At 35.7% G+C, this 19,505-nt stretch overlaps 2 protein-coding genes across 3 annotated transcripts; both read right to left on the minus strand.

Moving 5' to 3' along the window:
* Positions 1-219: 219 nt before the first annotated feature.
* On the minus strand, positions 220-4,320 carry LOC132177369 (cyclin-A3-4-like). Its single transcript, XM_059589653.1, has 8 exons — positions 3,913-4,320; positions 2,748-2,980; positions 2,574-2,649; positions 2,254-2,330; positions 2,035-2,068; positions 1,791-1,940; positions 1,374-1,508; positions 220-728 (listed from the first exon to the last, which is right to left on the minus strand). Exons 1-8 carry the CDS (start codon positions 4,228-4,230, stop codon positions 657-659), a joined length of 1,095 nt encoding a protein of 364 aa, XP_059445636.1. The 5' UTR covers positions 4,231-4,320; the 3' UTR covers positions 220-656.
* Positions 4,321-7,557: 3,237 nt separating this feature from the next.
* Positions 7,558-17,501, minus strand: LOC132177780 (homeobox protein HAT3.1). Of its 2 annotated transcripts, XR_009439795.1 has the most exons (9): positions 15,583-17,501; positions 11,113-11,278; positions 10,836-10,959; positions 10,615-10,727; positions 9,934-10,527; positions 9,161-9,442; positions 8,393-8,482; positions 7,833-8,267; positions 7,558-7,742 (listed from the first exon to the last, which is right to left on the minus strand). XR_009439795.1 is itself a non-coding variant. In XM_059590232.1 (8 exons), the coding sequence occupies exons 1-8, from the start codon at positions 17,169-17,171 to the stop codon at positions 7,917-7,919; spliced, it is 3,309 nt and encodes a 1,102-aa protein (XP_059446215.1). In that variant the 5' UTR covers positions 17,172-17,501; the 3' UTR covers positions 7,558-7,916. The 2 variants fall into 2 exon arrangements, 1 of the variants encoding a protein (XP_059446215.1); XM_059590232.1 differs by having other exon boundaries at positions 7,558-8,267.
* Positions 17,502-19,505: the final 2,004 nt, after the last annotated feature.

The raw sequence follows: 19,505 nt of genomic DNA on the forward strand, positions 1-19,505 counted from the left end.
TGATACTTTTTCTTTTCTTTTCTCTTTTCAAAACAAAAATATTAACAAACAACTCAAAACACAAAACACTCTCAAAACTACTTTTATCTTTATATCACATCAAAACACTTTTTCAAACAAAAAAATAAAAACACCATCTAAAAAGTATTAACAGACAGACGGGACAATACCTTTGTCACCCAAGGATCATATATTCTACAAGCAATTATGTATGTCCCATTCTCATAGAATGTTTGAAAATTTAGGAATGTGTGATGGGATGGAAAGAGACGGGTGAAGTATTATTTTCCCAATCCTTGGTTATAATAAAAAATTACAAATGAATCACAAAAAGGAACCTTTGATTTTGTGGATGATATGGAATGAGCTCTTATCTTCATAAACAAGCAAAGGAGCTGCCCATTGAAGCTCACATATTAGTCAATAATGGCTATACACATGCAAGCTGCAGAGCACAAAGTTTGCGGCCACTTCAACACATCACATGCCAACTTCAAATCGATCGGCTCTCAACCAGCAAGTGAGTTATTGCAGCCTCCAATTTAGCAAAAATGGCAGCATCGGAGGAGAGAAGTAAATTGTAATCTGTTAGAAGAAACTCATGACAAGGCTAGTTCAGACTTCAAAGTAGACTTCATTCACAATGCCATGGATGCCTATCCATTGATGGCCTCAAAATAACATGCAGGAATTTCTGAGGGAGGAGTCAATTTTGATATACACATATACTGTCATCAGAAGCAGGCAAAAAAAGAAGATAAAAAGTGTTATCAGAAAAGATCAGATTAATATTTGTAAGAAAGCAACAATCTCATGTACTAAACTCTAAAATGAATATGTGGAGAGTATATATAATATTGGTGCTAAATCACCACAAGCCAATTGGAAATTGTGAATTTAATCATTTAATTAATATTTTAACACTCCTCCCGTGTGGTTTAATATTTTAACAATTCCTCTCACGTGTCACTTAATATTCTAACACTCCCTCTCATGTGTGTATTCAAACTCTTCTCCAACAAGTGATGCCCAACACGTGAAATATTTAACAGAAATTAGGTGAATTGTAAAGTAAGAGTTCAAACTCATGACCTCTATCTTTGATACCATATTAAATTATCAGTTGTCTCAAAAGATTAAGCTAATAGAAAACAATAAGCTTAAACTAATAGGAAACAATAAATTTAATCATTTAATTAATATTCTAACAATTGGCATAAATCCAAAGAAACACACCCCATGGCCAACCAGTTCACCAGTTCACTTCAGCTATTTACAGGAACCCCAATCCCCAAGGAAGCTACATTCAAGGGATTACTGAATTCAAATAGTCTGTAGAAGATGCACATGAAAAGAGAATAAAACAAGAATACCTTGGACTTCCTGTATTTCTCTCTTACTGCATGCAAAGAGCTTCCCTTTCTATTTAATTGCAAGTCATGAATGGCAAGGACACATTCCTTCAAGTCAGATGGTCTATAACCAGAATAGCATTGAAGCGCTAAGCTCTGCATAATGTGCAAAAGAATTCATGGTTCATTTCCAATAAAAGAAAAAACACTCTCCAGATTATTCTAGAGTTTCAAACAATATTCAGTAAGCTATAGAATACAAATTTTATCCTCAATTATAAAACGTAATCTATGCATTCTTCTCTTCCTAGCATGCTAAAATTGGCAATTTCTTGGGATTGGGAATAATCTGATCAACTGGAAGAATTTCTTGAAAGATCTACTCCATTATTTGATTAGTCATTTTACTTTCTATAGTGCAAAGTTACGCTTTCTTACCCAAGGATGCATCTCAGGGTCGATTGTGAATCTTGAAAGAAAAACAGCCGATGCAGCAAGCACTGATGGTAAGAACGACACACATCTATAATCTAACAAACTTAGCTCCGCAAGATAACAGCCCAATAGTTCAAGTTGCAAATTTAATGACTGAAAAGCACAAACATTACAGAATTGGTTACTAAAATTGAAGAAAGAAATGACAAAAGAACAAATACCAGTACTGGTGAAGTTGCCAGCCTACTTTGCCATTCTCTTCAGCTACTCTCGTGAAGATTCTGAAATCCAATAAGAAATGTGATGTTTATCATATTAGCATTTAGATATTAATTACATATGTGGAAGAAAAAAGGGGTACCAAAAACAAATACAATTTAAGCAATTAACATTGATGCCATAACAAACAACATTGTAACCCAAAACAAAAAGAAGGCAGACTAATAACATTTTGCAGCATTCTTGCCTGAGAAAAGTCTTTGTTGTAGGTGTACCCATCTCAAAGTTCAAGAATTCAAGCACATCTCTCTCCATGTCCACCACCTGTGAAATGACCGCCAAAACTATATGCTATAAAGCTTGTTAAGGGAAATGAAGAAAGTGTTCAATTTGGTAAACAAGCAAAAGTAGGAAATAAAAATAAAAATTGAGATTGTTGAGAGGATTTTTTTTTTACCCCACCCACAACCACAAAACTGAAACAGAGAAGGGAGAAAATAGAGGGAAAGACAGGCAATAAAAATGTAAAAAGGGCAAAGCAGAGCAAAGAAAGAAATAGATAGAAACCTCTTCCATGGTGTATGTATTATCTGTCACATAGCAAAAGTCTTCAATGTGTGGAGGACTGATCTCTTCGTACTTTCTGTATCATCAAAGCATAAAGCAATGAACATTTCAAGAATGAAAACCCATGAAAACTATTAGCAGAAAATATAGAACAAAATAGGTTCATGTCTTTACGACGCAATAAGCATGCATGAAACACCAAGCAGCTGTATCTTCTTCCTGCTGACAGCACGGTAAGAGAGGAATCTGTCAAGATATGATACAGTGAGATAAAGGGTGTCTGGGACAATCTTGTATTCCTCCGCAACCTCTGCCAACCAATCTAATAGAATTTCTCGCATATATGGAGCAACATCGTTTTGAACCGACTCCATATAACCAGGCAATGGCCTTCTGTTCACCTCCATCTGAATTACCAGCCAACATCATTAGGCAAGTTTGATACGATTGCCCCAACATCATCAGAAGCATACAAGCATGTTACGAATGACAAGTGCCGGAAGATAAAAGGAATTAAAATTTAAGACTAGATTTCTTTGTTATGTGATGGAGAAAGCAAAATTGAAAATCCTACCCAAAACTGAAACCGGTTCAACCCAATAGTTGCTTCATAGCTGCAACAGATATAACAAAAATTGAAAAGAATATGTCCTTGTAATTGGTGACTAGCAAAAAAATCAGAAAACCAGCTCGAACACCACCCCTTCTCCCACAGTCTGATACCAACCCCGCCGGTGCAACCCCCACAAGTGAACAATGTTTTTAGGAAACATTTTTAATGCGAACCAAAAGAGGGAAATGTTTTCAGGGAAATATTTCAAGGTGACAATCAAACACCCAAAAATAGTGGTTTTCTAAAAAATGTTTTCTACTTTAGGTGAAAACAAATAGAGCCTCATATTAGCTACATTCAGTATAAGTTCAACACAAATAACTAATAAGGGCTTTGATCATATTTCGACTTGTAATCAATGCATAAATGCAAATATAAAATAAATAGGTACTCTTAAAAAGTGCATGTTCGAGCATCATTCACCAACTCCTTATCAATTTCGATTCCCTTCGAGAGGAAAAATCCAGGCAGACCCAGGTGAGCATTCAAGAAAGCACAAACAAACTCTAACCATTGAATCAAACAGAACCTGGAAGATCCCACTCCACATTTCTGATCCCAATGGACAATTGAAAGTTTGTTTCCACAAACATAGCATGGATTTGATGGAATACAATTGCGAAGAGAAGATATGATGTTAGAATCCTATGTTCATTTTCAAGAAACAAAATCCCAAACACTAAGTGAAAAAAAAAAATTAATCAAATAAAAATGGGAAAGCTGTACCTCCTGGGCCCTAAGATGCTTGTATATAGAATTCGAGTAACTGCAGTTCGGGGGCTGAACCATGGAGCTCACCGCAATCTCTGCCGCCCGGGGCTCCTGATCCTCCTCCTCCTCCTCCTCCTCCTCCTTCCATTTCAATGTGCATTTGGGTTTGTTGGGACCTAAATCCGAATCCCGGAACGACCCGAGATTCAGAGAGTTGGTGAGATCACCCAGCACGACTCGCTTCTTTGCCGTGGGGAATTGTTGAGAGTGCGCCGCCGGAGCCCGCCTCTTGGACGAGCGCGTGTCCTGCACTGGGTTTTCGTGCGCGCTCATAAGGAATTACGGCGTTTCCTATATCCTCAGATATCTTCTATTATGGTTCAGAACAAGAAGAAGATGAGTCGTGATACGCCCTGCTCTCTTGTTTTGAGTGAGAGAGGCGGCCCAGGCGGGAGGGAAGATGAGTCTTAATGCCGCCATTTTCACCATTTCAAAAATCATTTTAACCGCGCGCTTGGATTACAGTTTCCCGGATATCAGAGGAATCCTAGAAAATGGTTGAAAATTTTTCTTTTTAGCTATCATTTTACAATTTTACTGGCTCTTAACATATTTTCTATATTTTATTTTATTTTAGTAAAAAACTAGGGGCTACACTTCTTATAATCTCTTACAAATTAGGCGCGGTCAACGTCACATTTTCACGTAAGATAAAATCAAATTTAATTATTTAGTTATCAGCGTGATAAATGTTATATGAACTTATAAATTGATGTAATCGTTTACGTGATATTATCATGTAAACTACAATCAAATTTAAGTATTTAATGATTAACGTGAAAAATACATGGCAATTCATTAAAAATTTGTAATAAAAGTTATATAATACACCAGCAGCACTCTATATTTTAATGATAAAATATTGACCATTGGATTTTAAATTAATTATAAAAATTCATTGCACCACGGTTTGCTTTTGCTTTGCATTGCATAATTGCATGTAAAAAAAAAAAAAAAAATTTAAATTTAAATAATATTTTATTAATTATTTTATAGTGGGACACGTAGCACTTTGTAGAACATTGGATGAGATTAAACAGCCAAGATTGAGAATATGAGTCTCATGTTCTCCCTCTAAAATGAGGGGATCCGGATCCTCATTTTATATATTTTAATTTTACAATCAAATTTAATAATTCTCGTTTGGTTGCATTTATATGATCATACAAGAAAAGTTAGACTAATTGACAAATTTGTTATGGCTTTTTGTTTTAAATGCAATTTTTTTGGTTTGATTGTGACTATTTGTAAAAAAAATGAGGAACTATTTTATTACACAAAAAACAAAAATGAACTTAAAATCTATATATAAAAGTGATGAACAAAAACCGAAAATAAATACATTTTACTTGGTTATAGAAGAAAAATGAAAGAAAAACACGGTTCATATATTAAATTTTCTTCCGTCATTTTTGTTTGATTTTTAAATTATTATGTATCATACAGTCTTATGCACTTGAAGTGAGAAAAATATTTTGGAAAGAATGAATAATTCTCATGGATGCTAGGATTAAATTAAACATGAGAGTCTCATATTCTTGAGAATCCTATCAGATTCCTAATCATTCTTTATATGGAAATAATCTCATTCTTGAGAAATCATATTCTCATACATCACATTTCTAGAAATGTAGACGTTAGAAGAATGTTAGATTAGGGCTGGCAATTTTGACACGACCCGTGAACCCGACACGAACACAACATGAAAAAATAGGTATTGGGTTTGGCCTTATCGAGTTCGGGTCTTAATTGGGTCTACCCGTTTAAGACCCGGTTAATTCGTGTCTGGCGGGTCGACCCGCCAGACACAGTTATTGTTCGGATCTGGTAGGTACCTATTAAACCCGGTTACTGTTCGGGTCTGGCAGGTACCCGTTAGACCCGGTTACTGTTCAGGTCTAACGGGTACCCACCAGACCCAGTTTTTTTTTTTTAAAAAAAAAAAAAAAAGTCAAAAAATGAGCATATTTGTAGTGTTTCATAATTCATATCTTTGATTACATGGAATGAATCATGTATCCTTCAAGACTTCAAGTGGAAAAATATTTTGTAATAAATTATGAATTTAATGTTGATGTAGTTTTGAGTTTTGTTTCTTTTTTTATTATTATTATTTTGCTTTTGTTAGCTTTTTTTTTTATTATCTTTTTCTTTCTTGCTATGATGGAAATGTTGACACATTTTACCCCTCAATCTCATTCATATTTTGATAATTTTGAAATAGAAATTTTAGTTTTGTCCCTACTTAGACTTTATGCTTTATGAGGTATCGATGAGGGCCAAGTGGCTTACTAGTAACCAAGCGTCCAAACCAACCCATCGAGTAGGTCCGACTTAATAAATTTTGAGGCCTAGGACAACAAATTTAGGTAGAGCCTTTTTTATATTTAAATGTTTAATTAAATGATTTTAATTTAAAAACATTCTTCTTGCTTTTTGCCCTTAATTTTTTTTTTTTTTAAATGATTTGCAAAATTCATCTCTGTTATGAGATATTTAATTTCAACATATTACAGATATCATATTTTGTATTGAAATATACATAATTCTTTTGTAGTGGAATGTAATTTGAGCAAAATTAAATTTCTTTATACTAAAAATTATTTTAATAAATGAACTTAGTCAATATGCTTGCTTGTTTTAAGTTTAGGTGAAATCATGAGTTTAGTAATTTCTTTTGGAGTACAATTATGGTCACTTTCCATTTTTTTTTTTTGTTCTTATCCTTTATTAAAGCCTTTAATATCTTAGAACTCAATTTTTTGCATTGATAGTGTATTGATGTATTATTATTACAATTTTGAATTTTTTTTTTTATAAAATTTATAGTTTAGATTTTTAACTAGGTCGGGTCGGGCCTACCCGATTTGACCCCGGTTATTTTAAACGGGTAAAACGGGTCGTGTCGGGTTACCCGACTATTTTCGTGTCATAATCGTGTCAAACCCGATTACCCGTTTAACTAAACGGGTCGTGTCTATGTATAGGCTAATCGTATAATGGGTACCCACGAGTCGTAATTAGGTTGTGTCAGGTATCCATTTTGTCACCTCTAGTTAGATTTTGTGAGCCAAACGCCACACAAAGGAAAGCACCATGATAAACCCCACCATATCCAAGGTAGAGTACTATGACTTCATTTGTTTTAACATAAAATGTTTTCCATTAGTGTATATTTTCAACAAAATTATTTTATTAGAAAAAATAATTTTTGTGAAAATGCTTTTTAGCGTTTGACTCCTACAGAAAATGAGTGACAGCAAAAAACGACCATCAGTCTTCAGCAAAGGTCCAATGAAGGTCCGGCAAAGGTCCAACGAACTCCAATTTGTGAAAGAGAAGCTCAAACTTAAAAAATAGTTTACTATTTATAAAAAATAAAAAAATAAACAAAAAACTATTTTTTGGAAATTAAAAAAGCTTTCTAGTCAAACAAAAATTGTTTCTGATTTGACTATTATTTTTCATCGCACCAAGAAACATTTTCTAAAAGTCCCCGAGATTTGATATCTCATATCATGATGATTGTGAACTGATGCAGCACATATCAGGCATTAGAGTAGGAATTTAAGAGTGATGGTGAGCTACATTTTTTTTTCATTTTTTTTTTGGGTTAAGTTTATTTAAAAAAAAAAAAAAAAAATACAAGATATCATTACAAGCATTATACCCTAGTGCATCAGTGAGACATGCTCCAGAATGAGGAGACCGTACCAAAGAAGGAGGTTGATGGTGAACCACAATTTACAGAAAAGCTTTATTTTGTGAGGAGGAAAGTGAATTGCCTGGGTGAGGAAGACCAAAAGACATACAATCAAATTACATAACAACAATGGCCAAGGTGATCAGATTACAATCTGGGAAAGAAAGTAAACCTTTCATGACGCCAGTTGCTCATCTCAAAAGATCTCGCTCTTTCAAGAGGTGAATGGTCAAAATTACTCCTAGGATTAGAATGGTCAATATTTCCTTCTCCTTCTCTTCACTCCACCACCTGATTGCACTTCATTTGCTCTTGGCACTTCCTCAATTCTCACATCTGGATTTGTTCCCTGAATATTTGATCTACCCTTTCTCTTTCTAGAATTTGGGGCTGTAGAATTTTCTCGACTGCTTTCTGCAGTGGTACCTGACTTGGGTGAAATATGTTGCGCTCCATTGCAAATGGCGTCTCTGATAACTGTATCTGGTCCCGGTGCAAGCAGTTTTTCATTCGTTTGAGGCGAAGGAGTCGCCTTCTTTGAAGCACTATCAGCTGTAGTAGCTCCCACGCGTGATGAATGTCGAGCATTCTCAAACCATTTGCTTATCTGCACAATAAAAAAATAAAAAAAATGATGTTGAGCATCAACACAAGGAACAATGTCCACTAAATTTTTGAGAAATAAATTATGGAATTATTTTTTCGTCCTAAGAGCAATGAAGAAGATAAGACCTGCCGGAAAGTGAGTCCTAGCTCTTGTGCCAAGCTCTCTTTAGTTGCTCGCTCAGGATACTGATTCTCCTTGAAGGATTTGTAGAGTGTCTGCAAAATAAAATGACTGAAAGTTTAAGATAAGCCCTTTCTTTTGTGTGCGTATGCAAGTACATGTGAGAGAGAGACAAAGACAGATAGAGAGCAGCATTTTTGCTCCATTCTAGGAAGACTAGAGGGAAATAATTAGGTTAAAGTAAGACCTTCATAAATATTATTAACTCACCAAAAAACTTGACTGGCAACATGGGATCAAATCATATATTAAATTTCTAATAACTAACTTGTTTTTAAAAATGGCAACAAAATAAATGTTGATGTCTGCATTGATCAACTTGATTTTGGATCTTATTCTACTTCCCGCTACTCTCATGCCAGCTATTCTCCTATAGTAATTTTTAAGTTCATTTTATAAAAGAATAAATACCGTTAAAATGTTTTTTTTTTTTGATATCGTGAAACCTCTACAAGGCAGGGCTCTTCAGACCTACCCTTGCAGAGTAAACCTTGGTCCCGAGCACCACACCCTTCGGAGTTTCCCTACATGGAACTGGATAAATCACTAACTTTTCACCAGAGAGTGTGGTCCCAAGGAATTATTTGCACTCAAGAGGTGTTGAACCTTAGACCTTGAAGGGAGCAATCCTCTAAGATCAAGGCCTTCACCACTTGGGCCAATCAAAGATATATTAACTTAATCAGAAGCAAGAGGCAATAACTTGCAATTACCTGAGTTACAGCTTCCCCAAGTCTTCTATATGCTGATGATCTAGATCTTTTACCACTAGAACCAGATTTAAAAGAGCCATCTAGTGATTTAGTTGGTGAATTATTTGTATCTTCAATGCTTGCCTTCCGACGAGTTCGCCTCTTAGGAGTATGATCTGTCTCTTTATTCTTTCCATTTGGTGACACTGGAGCAAATTCTCTTTTCTTGCTTTTCCTTGGTGCAGCAGTACCATCATAATCTTCGTCATCACTTGAATCAGTAGGAACATTTCCATATGCCTCCTATATAAATCAGGGCAAGGAAAACAAACAATGAAATGCACATGATTAGTAGTGAACAGAGTAACAGAGTAATGATAAACCCAGTCATACAATTAGAATCATTGTTGCACTCAAAAAGTAAAAATTTCCATTGAGATTTATTTCTCGCCAATACATGGACAAAATAGTGGAGCTGTGAGTGGATGCAATGCAATATAGTGATCAACACACTTTACATGCTCTCTCTCATACACAAATAGGTCCCATTCGTGTACCCTTATATATATATATATATATTAACAAAGTGAATATGGTGACAAGATAGACGAGATTTACTTTGATTGATCATAGTGAGGTACTATCAAGAAACTAGGGCATGTTTTCAAAGACAAGAATCAGAACAGAAACAAACGGAAACTAGAATTAATTGATCACACTGGAAATAGTAAGTATATTATGTATTGCACGATTATAGAACCATGGTTTGACAATAATACTAGAAGGGCACTCACATCATGCAGCTCTTTGTAGTCCAGCCTTTCTATGTGTCTCCTTCTAGAAACAGGTGCAGAACCATCTTGGCCAGCATCTGACTCTAATATGGACAAAAGCTCATCATTTAAAGAATGCTTATTTCCACCAAGTTTGGATCTTTTTCCACCAGAACTTCTGAGAGGCTTAATACCATCATTGGATGTAGATGGAGGGCCTTCATCATCTCCGAAGGACCTGTTATCATCAAGTGCTGCGGCAAGATCCTCAGAGTCAGATGTAAAATCAGAACTAGAACTTTCCTCCTTAACCTTGTCAACGAGATCTAGAGCACCAGGATCATAGTCATCATCCTCAGAGTCATCAGAAGGAAGCCCTAAATACTGCTCATCATTTGGTGGTGCCTCCAATTCCTCAGTTGCAGAAGCATATTCAGATTCATCAGAACTTGATTCACCAGAACTCGATTCATCAGAACTTGATTCATCTCCCTGAACCTTCTCATCAGCTGGTTCATCGGGATTATAATCATTATCATCAGAATCATCTGAAGGAAGTCCAAAGTTGTGATCTGGATTATGTCCAGCAGCGGCAGCAGCCTCAGGAAAAACCTTCTGCGCATGAAATAGGAGCATTATAAGGAAGGGAAAAGTTGAAAATATTTCTACTCAACCAATAAGACTTGAGGATTTATCATTGACCTCCCAACTGTCACTGATAGAAAGATTTGTTCCTTGAGAGTCATTAAGTAGGTCAATGCAGTCGACTTTGCAATCACATCCAGGGCATAGCCAACCCTCATCATCAGGGGGAACTATAAACCCAAAAAAAGGGTTAAGAAAAGAACCAGGAAAGCATAATTGACAAATAACTTAAGAAGCAAAAATTGATTTATGCTATCAAATAGGTTATAGGACATTACTGTCTTGACTAAGAAGTGGTGGTTCTAAACAGTACTGGTGGAACCCACGGTCACAAGCACCATCGCAGAGTATAATATCATTATCCACAGACAGTTCTTCTGACCCACATTTTGCACAGAATATCTGCCATAAAAAGATATCACATCTTAGTATTTACAGTGAGAGAATGCTCGTTACTTATTATCAAAAGCAAAATAGCATGAACTAAGTATTTTATAGGGAGTGAAAGACTTTAACAAGGACTGAACACGACATCTAATTGAAGGATTCTCCTACATCCTCACTGCAAATTTCTCCTTCAGAATCAAATAAAGTGTTTGGGAGCCTTCCTTCAGCACATAGAGAATCAAGACGCTGAAATAGGTCTCTTATTTTCAGTTTGCGTCGAAATATTTCAGATGTGGCCCGTTGAAGCTCCTTCTCTGGCTTCAATTTCTCAAGGCTGCAAATTTACAGAAATAATCAGAAGCAATATCCAGGCATAAACCATCCACCCAAATAAGAGACAATTGAAGATAAGACTAAGACAATGTCAGACTCATTTGACCACAAGCACATGCCAAGACTAGATGAGCAGATACCAAAAATTCCCTCTTTCACATAAACAAACCAACCAAGTAAAGACTTAATCTTAGTTCATTGAACTTGAGCCAATTTGACTAACACCCTATATATATATATATACACACACCATAGAACACACAATATGATGCAGCCATGTAACAAACATTTAACCATTATATAACTCTCAATTTTTCCATGGATCCAAATGAGTCACCAGGTCCATAGGAGTATAGGGTTAAAACAAGTTTTTGTTTTGAGCTTATAGGTGCATTTATTTTCAGTGGCGGAATTGTAATTTTCTAGAAGTCGACTGCAAATACCTCTATTTAGTATTTTGGGTATATTTTCATTATTGAACCCAATCATGGTGTTTTCTAGTATTCTAGGAGGCATGTGTCTTTTTCTGGATCTTAGTTTAGTCTTATACGTGTCTATTGGATACCTTTCATATTGACAGTGCTAGTTGTAATGGGAAAAGGAAGAGTTGGAGAGTACATAATGGCATGTCCAGCTCTCGCATAAACGCCTGCAAAAGGCCAAGAGAAACCATCTTCAACGTTTCTAAAGGAGCATTCAACAATGGCTTGTTTACTGAAGAGTTCAATTAGTAGCTCATGTTGGATGGCTAAAACCTCCATTGATGAGGAGGGGGCTTCTTTGGTAGATAGACCGTTTGAGGAAGGTGAGATCTTTGAGGTAGTGAAAGGTATAAATAGTGATAAGGCACTAGACCTTGATGGCTTTACTATGGCATTCTTCCAGGTTTGTTGGGATGTGATCAAAGTAGTTGTTATGGGGGTGTGCTACGATTTTTCATGCCATAAGCAAGTTTGAAAAAAGTCTTAATGCCACTTCCATTGCTCTCATTCCAAAAAAATCAAGGTTTATTGATGTTGAGACTTTCAACCTATTGGTCTTATGAGTAGAGTGTACAAGATTATTGCCAACGTCCTAATCAATAGGCTGGGGAGGGTTGTGAAGAGGATTATTTCGAAGCCCCAAAACACTGTTGGATGTAGGCAAATCCTTGATTCCATGCTTATAGCAAATGAATGTCTAGATAGCAAAATCATATCCAGTGATTCAGGGATGATTTGCAAATTGGACATTGAGAAGGGCTACGATCATGTCAATTGGGGTTGTTATTGAATTTATTGTGGTACGGTTTGGTTTTGGGGAGAAATTGCGTTCTTAGATAGTACATTGTATAAAATGCTTTCTACCACTGTTGATGGGGGGGCCTTCTTTCAGGCTTTTCTGTGGGATCTAGGAACTTTGGTGTGATTTACATTTCACACCTCATGTTTGCAAATGATACTTTGATTTTCTACTGGGCTAATCCATACCACCTCTGCTATATGCGTGCCTTATTTTTATGTGGAAAAATATCAAGAAGGGTTTAAGGGAGTTCTCTAGTCATATTAGGAGATGGCTCCAAGATTAGATTTTGGCATGACATGTGGTGTGAGGATCAGGTCCGCAAGGAAGCTTTTCTAGATTTGTTCAGTATTGCTCGCAATAAGGATGCTTCTATGGCAGATTATTTGGAGATTTCTAGTGGCTCCCATCAATGGAATGTAAGCTTTACCAAAGAGACTTATGATTGGGAGGTGGATGTCTTTGCATTGTTTTTTAATTTATTGTACTCCTTTAGATTGGTTCGGAGAGATAGAGACAAGATTTGTTGGGCCCTCTTCAAGAGAGGCGTGTTCGACGTTAGATCGTTCTGCAACATCCTTGTCCCTCATGATGGTTTTCCTTTCCCTTGAAAGTGTATTTGGCGGAGTAAGGTTCCTTTAAGAGCGACGTTCTTTGCTTGATCAGCTGCCCTAGGAAAGATCCTCACTTAGGATAATCTTAGGAAGCATCATGTCTTGGTGGTCAATTGGTGAAGTATGCCTAAGAGGAGCAAGGAGTTTGTGAATCATCTTATTTTCCACTGTGAGGTCACTAGTGCCTATGGAGTGTTATTTTCAGTTGTTTTGGGTTATGCCTAGGTAAGTGGTAGACCTTTTCGCTTGTTGGAGAGGGTTATATGGTAGTCCGCATAGTGCAACAACGTGGAAGAAGGTGTCGTCTTGTCTTTTATGGTGTCTTTGGAAGAAATTGAATGATAGAAGTTTTGCAGACCACAAAAGGATGGTGGTGGAACTAAAGTCTTTCTTATTCAATATTTTTTACCTTTGGATAACTGCTTTAGACTTTCCTAATGTGCTTGATTTTCTTGATTTTTTTTTTTCCTTTTTAGTTGGGTCTCTCTTGAAAACTTTGTGTACTAGAGTTGCGCCTTTTCACTTTTAAATAAAATTTCAATTACTTATTAAAAAAAAATCTACCACCTATGTCACTTACCCAACCCCCCGGGGCCACCCCACCTCAAACTTTAGCTTCGTGCAACTCGAGCCCTATTTTGAACCTTTGTTGTCAGTTTATCTCACCCCCACCCCCCATCTAAATCTACCGTTAAGTTGGACAGGAAAATATGTAAAATGATTACCACTTTAGGTGAAAAAGAGTCTCAAATGTTAATAAATTTTTTTTTTTTTTTAAAAAAAAAAAAAAACAATCAACCATTCTCGAATACCCCTTATAATGATTTTCAAAATAAAAGATAAAATATCTTTATAGCTAAAGAAATATAAAATAAACATGCTTGTCAAGGGCAACTCTATCATTGTGCATGTTTTTCCATCCAACTTAACTGTTGATTTGGACAAAGGAGACAAACTGACACTGAAACTTCAAAATAGAATCTGAAGTGCACTAGGTTAAAGTCTATGTTTGTAAATGACACACAAGTGATAGTTTATATGAAGAAAGGCGTAAGTTTTTTTTTTTTAAGCAATCAAATTTCATTAAAACGCAAACGGATACAACTCAAGTACACGGAAAGTATACAAGAGAGACAACTATAAAGAAAAAGTTAAAATATCAAGAAAATCATGAACACTAGAAATATGAAAACAATTATAAGCAATCATCCTATGGTAAAGGGTTTTGAAGAAAAATACATTTAATTCTACTACCGTCCTCCCAAGATCTTCAAAATTGTGATCATTGTGTTCTCTCCAAAGACACCACATTAAGCAATAGGGAAACAACTTCCACACTGCTATACTAAGATATCTACCAAACAAGTCAACAGATCCACCACTCATTGAGACATGACCCACTTTATCCCTAAAAGACTGAAAACAGAGTTTCATAAGCACAATTTATCCTTATTTAATCCTACATCCTGATTTTGGCACAATGGGGATAAGGGGGACAAACAACAAGCAAGGTTTACAATACAGTTAAAGAATAGTCTTTTGTTAAGTCGGGCGTTGATGACCGGCATCATGTGTCACAGGGTTACTGTCCTCACAAGAAGTGCCAGCCTCAAAGAGTCATCAAAATTAAGCAACGTTCTTCAGCTGCATAGATGGTTAGGATATTAGGGGCCTGTTTTTTTTTTTTTTTTTAAAAAAAAAAGAATTTTCTGTTTTTACAATTCACAAGAAGCTACTAAAGGTGTTCTCAAAACATGTTTTCAGATAATTATTCTTGAAAAAACTGTGTTTTTAGAGAACATCAAATGATGTTTTCTGAAAGTGCTTTTCGCTTTCAGTTTAGGAACAACAAAACCCAAGAAAAACAAAAATCAACCTTATTAAGTTTTCTTTTTGTTCACTGAAAACAATTATTAAAAACTGTTTTCTTAAAACGTAAAAGAAATGTTCCAGCCATCCAGTGATCTTGTTATACTTCTAAACTTGCAGCTTCACTACAACTTATTAGGTATAGCTTAGATTCTACCAGAAGAAAATGAATATGAGAATATAGAATAACCACCGAGAGAAGATCACAAAAAGGAAAGATATGCTGACCTAATAAGAGTCATGATGAGAGTGACATTAAGGTCCGAGTAAGAATGGGACTAAGCACTACCATTGAGTTCTGAGCATTCCTAACAATTCAATTATGTTTTCCTTTCATCACTTGGCAACCATACAAGGCATTACTAAATCGGAAGAAGAATTAAAATACAAGTGATCATATCAAAGCTCCCATAGAAACTACTTATACAAAAATAAAATTATGTATCAAAGTTTTCTCAGAAACAACTTAAAAAAGACTAAAATACGTACACAAATCATTATCACTATGTAAGAAGCAAATTATATAATACAATGTACATACCTGCTTCCTTTCCAGCCTTCACTAGAATATGCATCAATGAGGCTTCGCTCATAGTTCATTCGGTTCAGTAAATATCTCAGATGCCTCCTGATTCTTGAAAACTCATCAGCTACCTTCCTCTCCTCGATTATCTTCTTCCTCTTTCTTTGTTTCTCTTCCACAGTGCTAACATTTAATAAATTATTACTCGATTCAGTGGCTTGAGACTTCCCTTGTGTCCGTGAACGAAGAATTCTATCACTTGCTACCAAAGACCTCAACATATATTTTTTATTTAATGATTTTGGAGCTCTTTTATCCTTGCATCCCAAACGCCTCTTATTATTGATTGCGTTTTTAGGTGGCATTTCCGACTGTTCAAGCGTAGAATTGTTGGCCATATCTTCTGGAGGTGATCCAGGTTCTTCAGTACTAAGATTCTTGCTGGTGCCTTCAGGAGGTGGGCCAATATTTTCAATTGGAGAACTCTTCTTAACAATACAACTGGGTACCATAAAGCTGGCTTCAACTGATACATTTTGAGCAAGTTCAGAGTCAAGAGGATGTTTTTGTTCACTAATTCCAGAACTAAATTCTTGAGTCTGTTCTGATATAGTTTGTTGAGGGCATGGACTTTTTCCTATCTGACTACTACTCACATCTTCAGGAAGCAGTTTCACACGCTCGGTAACAGAATTTCCAAACAAGCTAGACACTACAGTGATGGTTCCTTCAGGTTCATTTTGTACAAGTTCAGAGCCAAGCTGACATTTTTGTTCGCAGCAATCATTTGCAGAACCTAATTCATGTGTCTGTTCTGATATTGTTTGTTGAGAGGATGAAATTTTTCCAGTCTGACTACTCTTGCTCACATCTTCAGAAGGCAGTCCGCCATATTCAGTACAAGACTTGGTCACATTTCCAAAAGTTGACAGCAATTGTTCCTTAGCAGTATAGCCGGGAACTGTAGGGCTGGTTTCTACTGGCCCAGTTTGCACAAGTTCAGAGCCTGGCCTATCTTTTTCTTCTGATGGTTCACCACGTAGACCTCCAGAACCAGATTCATGTTGTTCCAAGGTAATTCCTTGAGGGCATAAACTTTTTCCTGTCTCAATACTCTCAATTACATCTTGAGGACGCGGTTGCAATGGTCCAGTAGGAGAACTGTTGGTTGCATTTCCAGAAGATGATTGCAGCTTTTTTAAATCAGCACAACTGGATAATGCAGAGCTGGTTTCTGGTGGTTTATTATATATAAGTTTAGAGACAAGCTGATTTTTTTGATCTGATGGTTCATCATGTATACTTCCAGAATCAGATTCATGTATATTTTCCAATGTAATTTTTTGAGGACATGAGCTTTTTCCAGCCTGACCACTATTGCTCACTTCTGCAGGAGGTGGTCCCAGTTGTTCAGTAACAGGACTCTTGGTCATATTTTCTGAAAAGCTGGTTTCTCCTTGTTCATTTTGTACACTTTCAGAGCCAAGCTGATGTCTTCTTTCTGAAGGTTCGCTAAATACACTTCCATGCATCTCTCCTGATTCACTCTGTTCGTAGCAGGTAAATTTTCCAGTCTGACTGCTCACTGGTGGTGAAGAAATTTCCATGCGCTCAACTTCAGCTGTATTTACAGTGTCATGCTAATAACCAGTACTATCTGTTTTGTCCTTTGCCTCAAAAAATTGGACACTATCTATTTCAAAAACTCAATGCTGACAGAAGACGGTGATATTTTTTTCTCTTAACTGGTGTGGATAGCAACCAAAAAATATTAAACTCCAATATGCTATGTGATGTATTTGCAACCAAAATCTCAAAACAGACAGCTCAAAAATCAAAATTGTCTCAACAGTTTTCACCTCAAAATTGACAATGTGAAGGATGAGTCTCACCCAATATAACTAGTTCTGACTATGTGGCATCGTATGCACTTCATAAACCTGCAGCAGACACGAAAGGATTTAATGGACAAAACAGAGTGTAAGTTGCAGATTAATTTACTCAAAGAAAGAGACCGTCAATAAATTATGTTATAGATACTAAACGATACAGGTCAATCAATTTTATTTACACAACTACTTCAATTTAAGCTTCAGAAGAAATCAAAACTATGACAACCATCTCAACTCAATTGTTAAGTTGTCTATCAACAAAGCACTGACCAAGAAACAATGTCATCATCAAACTTTATATGCAGGCCCAATAAAGACAACATTTTGATCGTAAGATATCATAGAGAACTAGTAAACCCATAAACCAAATCAATTACTTCCAGAAGTTCAACTTTTTACCAAAGTACCTAACGCAGAACCAGTGTTTGCTTAATCTGCAGGAAACCCACACTTTTGGTATAAGTAATTAATGTATAAAACTTCAAGACTTCAAGACTGATTCGAAACTATTACAATGAAAGCAATAAATTCAATAAATTAACCATGTGCCTAATGTAAAACTACATGGTTGATCCCAACTAAAATGCAAGGAATAATTTACAGAGATCATCATCCCAAGGTAAGTCTTAAAAGCAAACACATGAATTCAACTTTGATTTTTTTTTTTTTTTTTAAATCAGAAGCGAGAAATGAAATTTTGAGAAATGTAAATAAATCAGCTGCAGACAAATAGAACTATATTGGCTCATTTTGTTAAAATTTTTGTTTTCTGTCTTTTATTTTCTCTTCTAGAAACAAAAACATTAACAAATAACCCAAACACAAAACACTCCTAAAAATACTGAAAGAGTTTTCCCCTTTATGTCACATCATAATACCTTTTCAAATCAAAAACAAAAAAACCACCCAAAATACATTAACAAATAGAGCCATTATTTTAGATCTGAAATCTACATGAATGAGAGTCAACATTGCCTTTATACAAAGGCCATAGAGTTGGATTTTGGCCATGCCTGCCTAAATCAATATCTAAATTTTATTCTATCAAGATTAGTAACCAATCTTTTTTTTTTTTTTTTTGGACAAATAATTGAAATATCATGACGTAGCGGAAGACTAAGGTAACTAATCAAAAAGCAGAGTCTTTGATTCTGCAAGGAGAAGCGTCTTCGTCTTCTACCCAAAAAGATAAAAACAAGCCCGCAAGCTAAAAGAAAGATAAAACTCCGCAGAGCATTTGAGAGATAATTCTCTGATTTGATAATAATTCAATGAGTTGATTTTTACATAATAAGCAAGCCTATTTATAGAAAAGAAATACTTGTAGAGAAAGTAAACCTACTTCTAGTAGAGAAAGTAAATCTAATCCTAGTAAAGAAAGTAAATCTAATCCTAGTAAGAAAGTAAACATAATCCTAGTAACAATAGTAAATCTAACCCTATAAAGAAATGAAATAAAGTCCTAATAAAATAAAATAAAATCTTAACATAAAATTGACAATCAGCGGGAATCGTAACAATCTTTCCTTTTGTACTTTCATTGTCTGAGAATGGATAAAATTCTGATCAAGCGGTGCTGCTCTAATATTATTTTTGATATTTTCTTTATTTTCATTTTTACCGAAAATAAAGGTAAATATTGTCCTATATCAAACACCCCCACTTAAAAAAAACTCGTCCTCGAGTTTTCTTTGGGACATGGCACGCGTAGCTCCTCCGCAGAAATATATTTGGAGAAATCTACATAGATTTCAGACGTTTTATCCTTTTTGTCCCTTTCCATAAAAATTTGCCCAACAATTTCTTCATGGACATCATCTTCAACTTCACCGTTATCTTCCAAAGGATCGCCAATTTTTTGTGGTAATCGAGATAAATTGCACCTGTGGTGGAGGAGGTTGTATATGTGGTGGAGGAGGTTGTAACTGTGGTGAAGGAGGTTGCACTTGTGGTGGAGGAGGCGGTAGCTGTTCCTCCATTGATGTAGTCGTTGGAATCAATGATGGTGGCTGCACATATGTTTTCTCTGACAGCAACTCCACTTCTTCA

The sequence above is a fragment of the Corylus avellana genome, chromosome ca4, assembly GCF_901000735.1.
Source record: "Corylus avellana chromosome ca4, CavTom2PMs-1.0".
NCBI classification, from domain to species: Eukaryota; Viridiplantae; Streptophyta; class Magnoliopsida; order Fagales; family Betulaceae; genus Corylus; species Corylus avellana.

Excerpts from the sequence above, each read along its gene's own strand:
- LOC132177369 (XM_059589653.1), bottom strand. The coding sequence starts at position 4,230 with ATGAGCGCGCACGAAAACCCAGTGCAGGACACGCGCTCGTCCAAGAGG. Across the intron at positions 2,981-3,912 it reads AGCATCTTAGGGCCCAGGAG|ATGGAGGTGAACAGAAGGCC; the intron begins GTACAGCTTTCC and ends CTGGTAATTCAG. Across the intron at positions 729-1,373 it reads AGAAATACAGGAAGTCCAAG|TATATGTGTATATCAAAATT; the intron begins GTATTCTTGTTT and ends TTCTGATGACAG.
- LOC132177780 (XM_059590232.1), bottom strand. The coding sequence starts at position 17,171 with ATGGAAATTTCTTCACCACCAGTGAGCAGTCAGACTGGAAAATTTACC. Across the intron at positions 11,279-15,582 it reads GAAGGCTGGAAAGGAAGCAG|CCTTGAGAAATTGAAGCCAG; the intron begins GTATGTACATTG and ends GTAAATTTGCAG. Across the intron at positions 10,528-10,614 it reads CTATCAGTGACAGTTGGGAG|AAGGTTTTTCCTGAGGCTGC; the intron begins GTCAATGATAAA and ends TTTCATGCGCAG.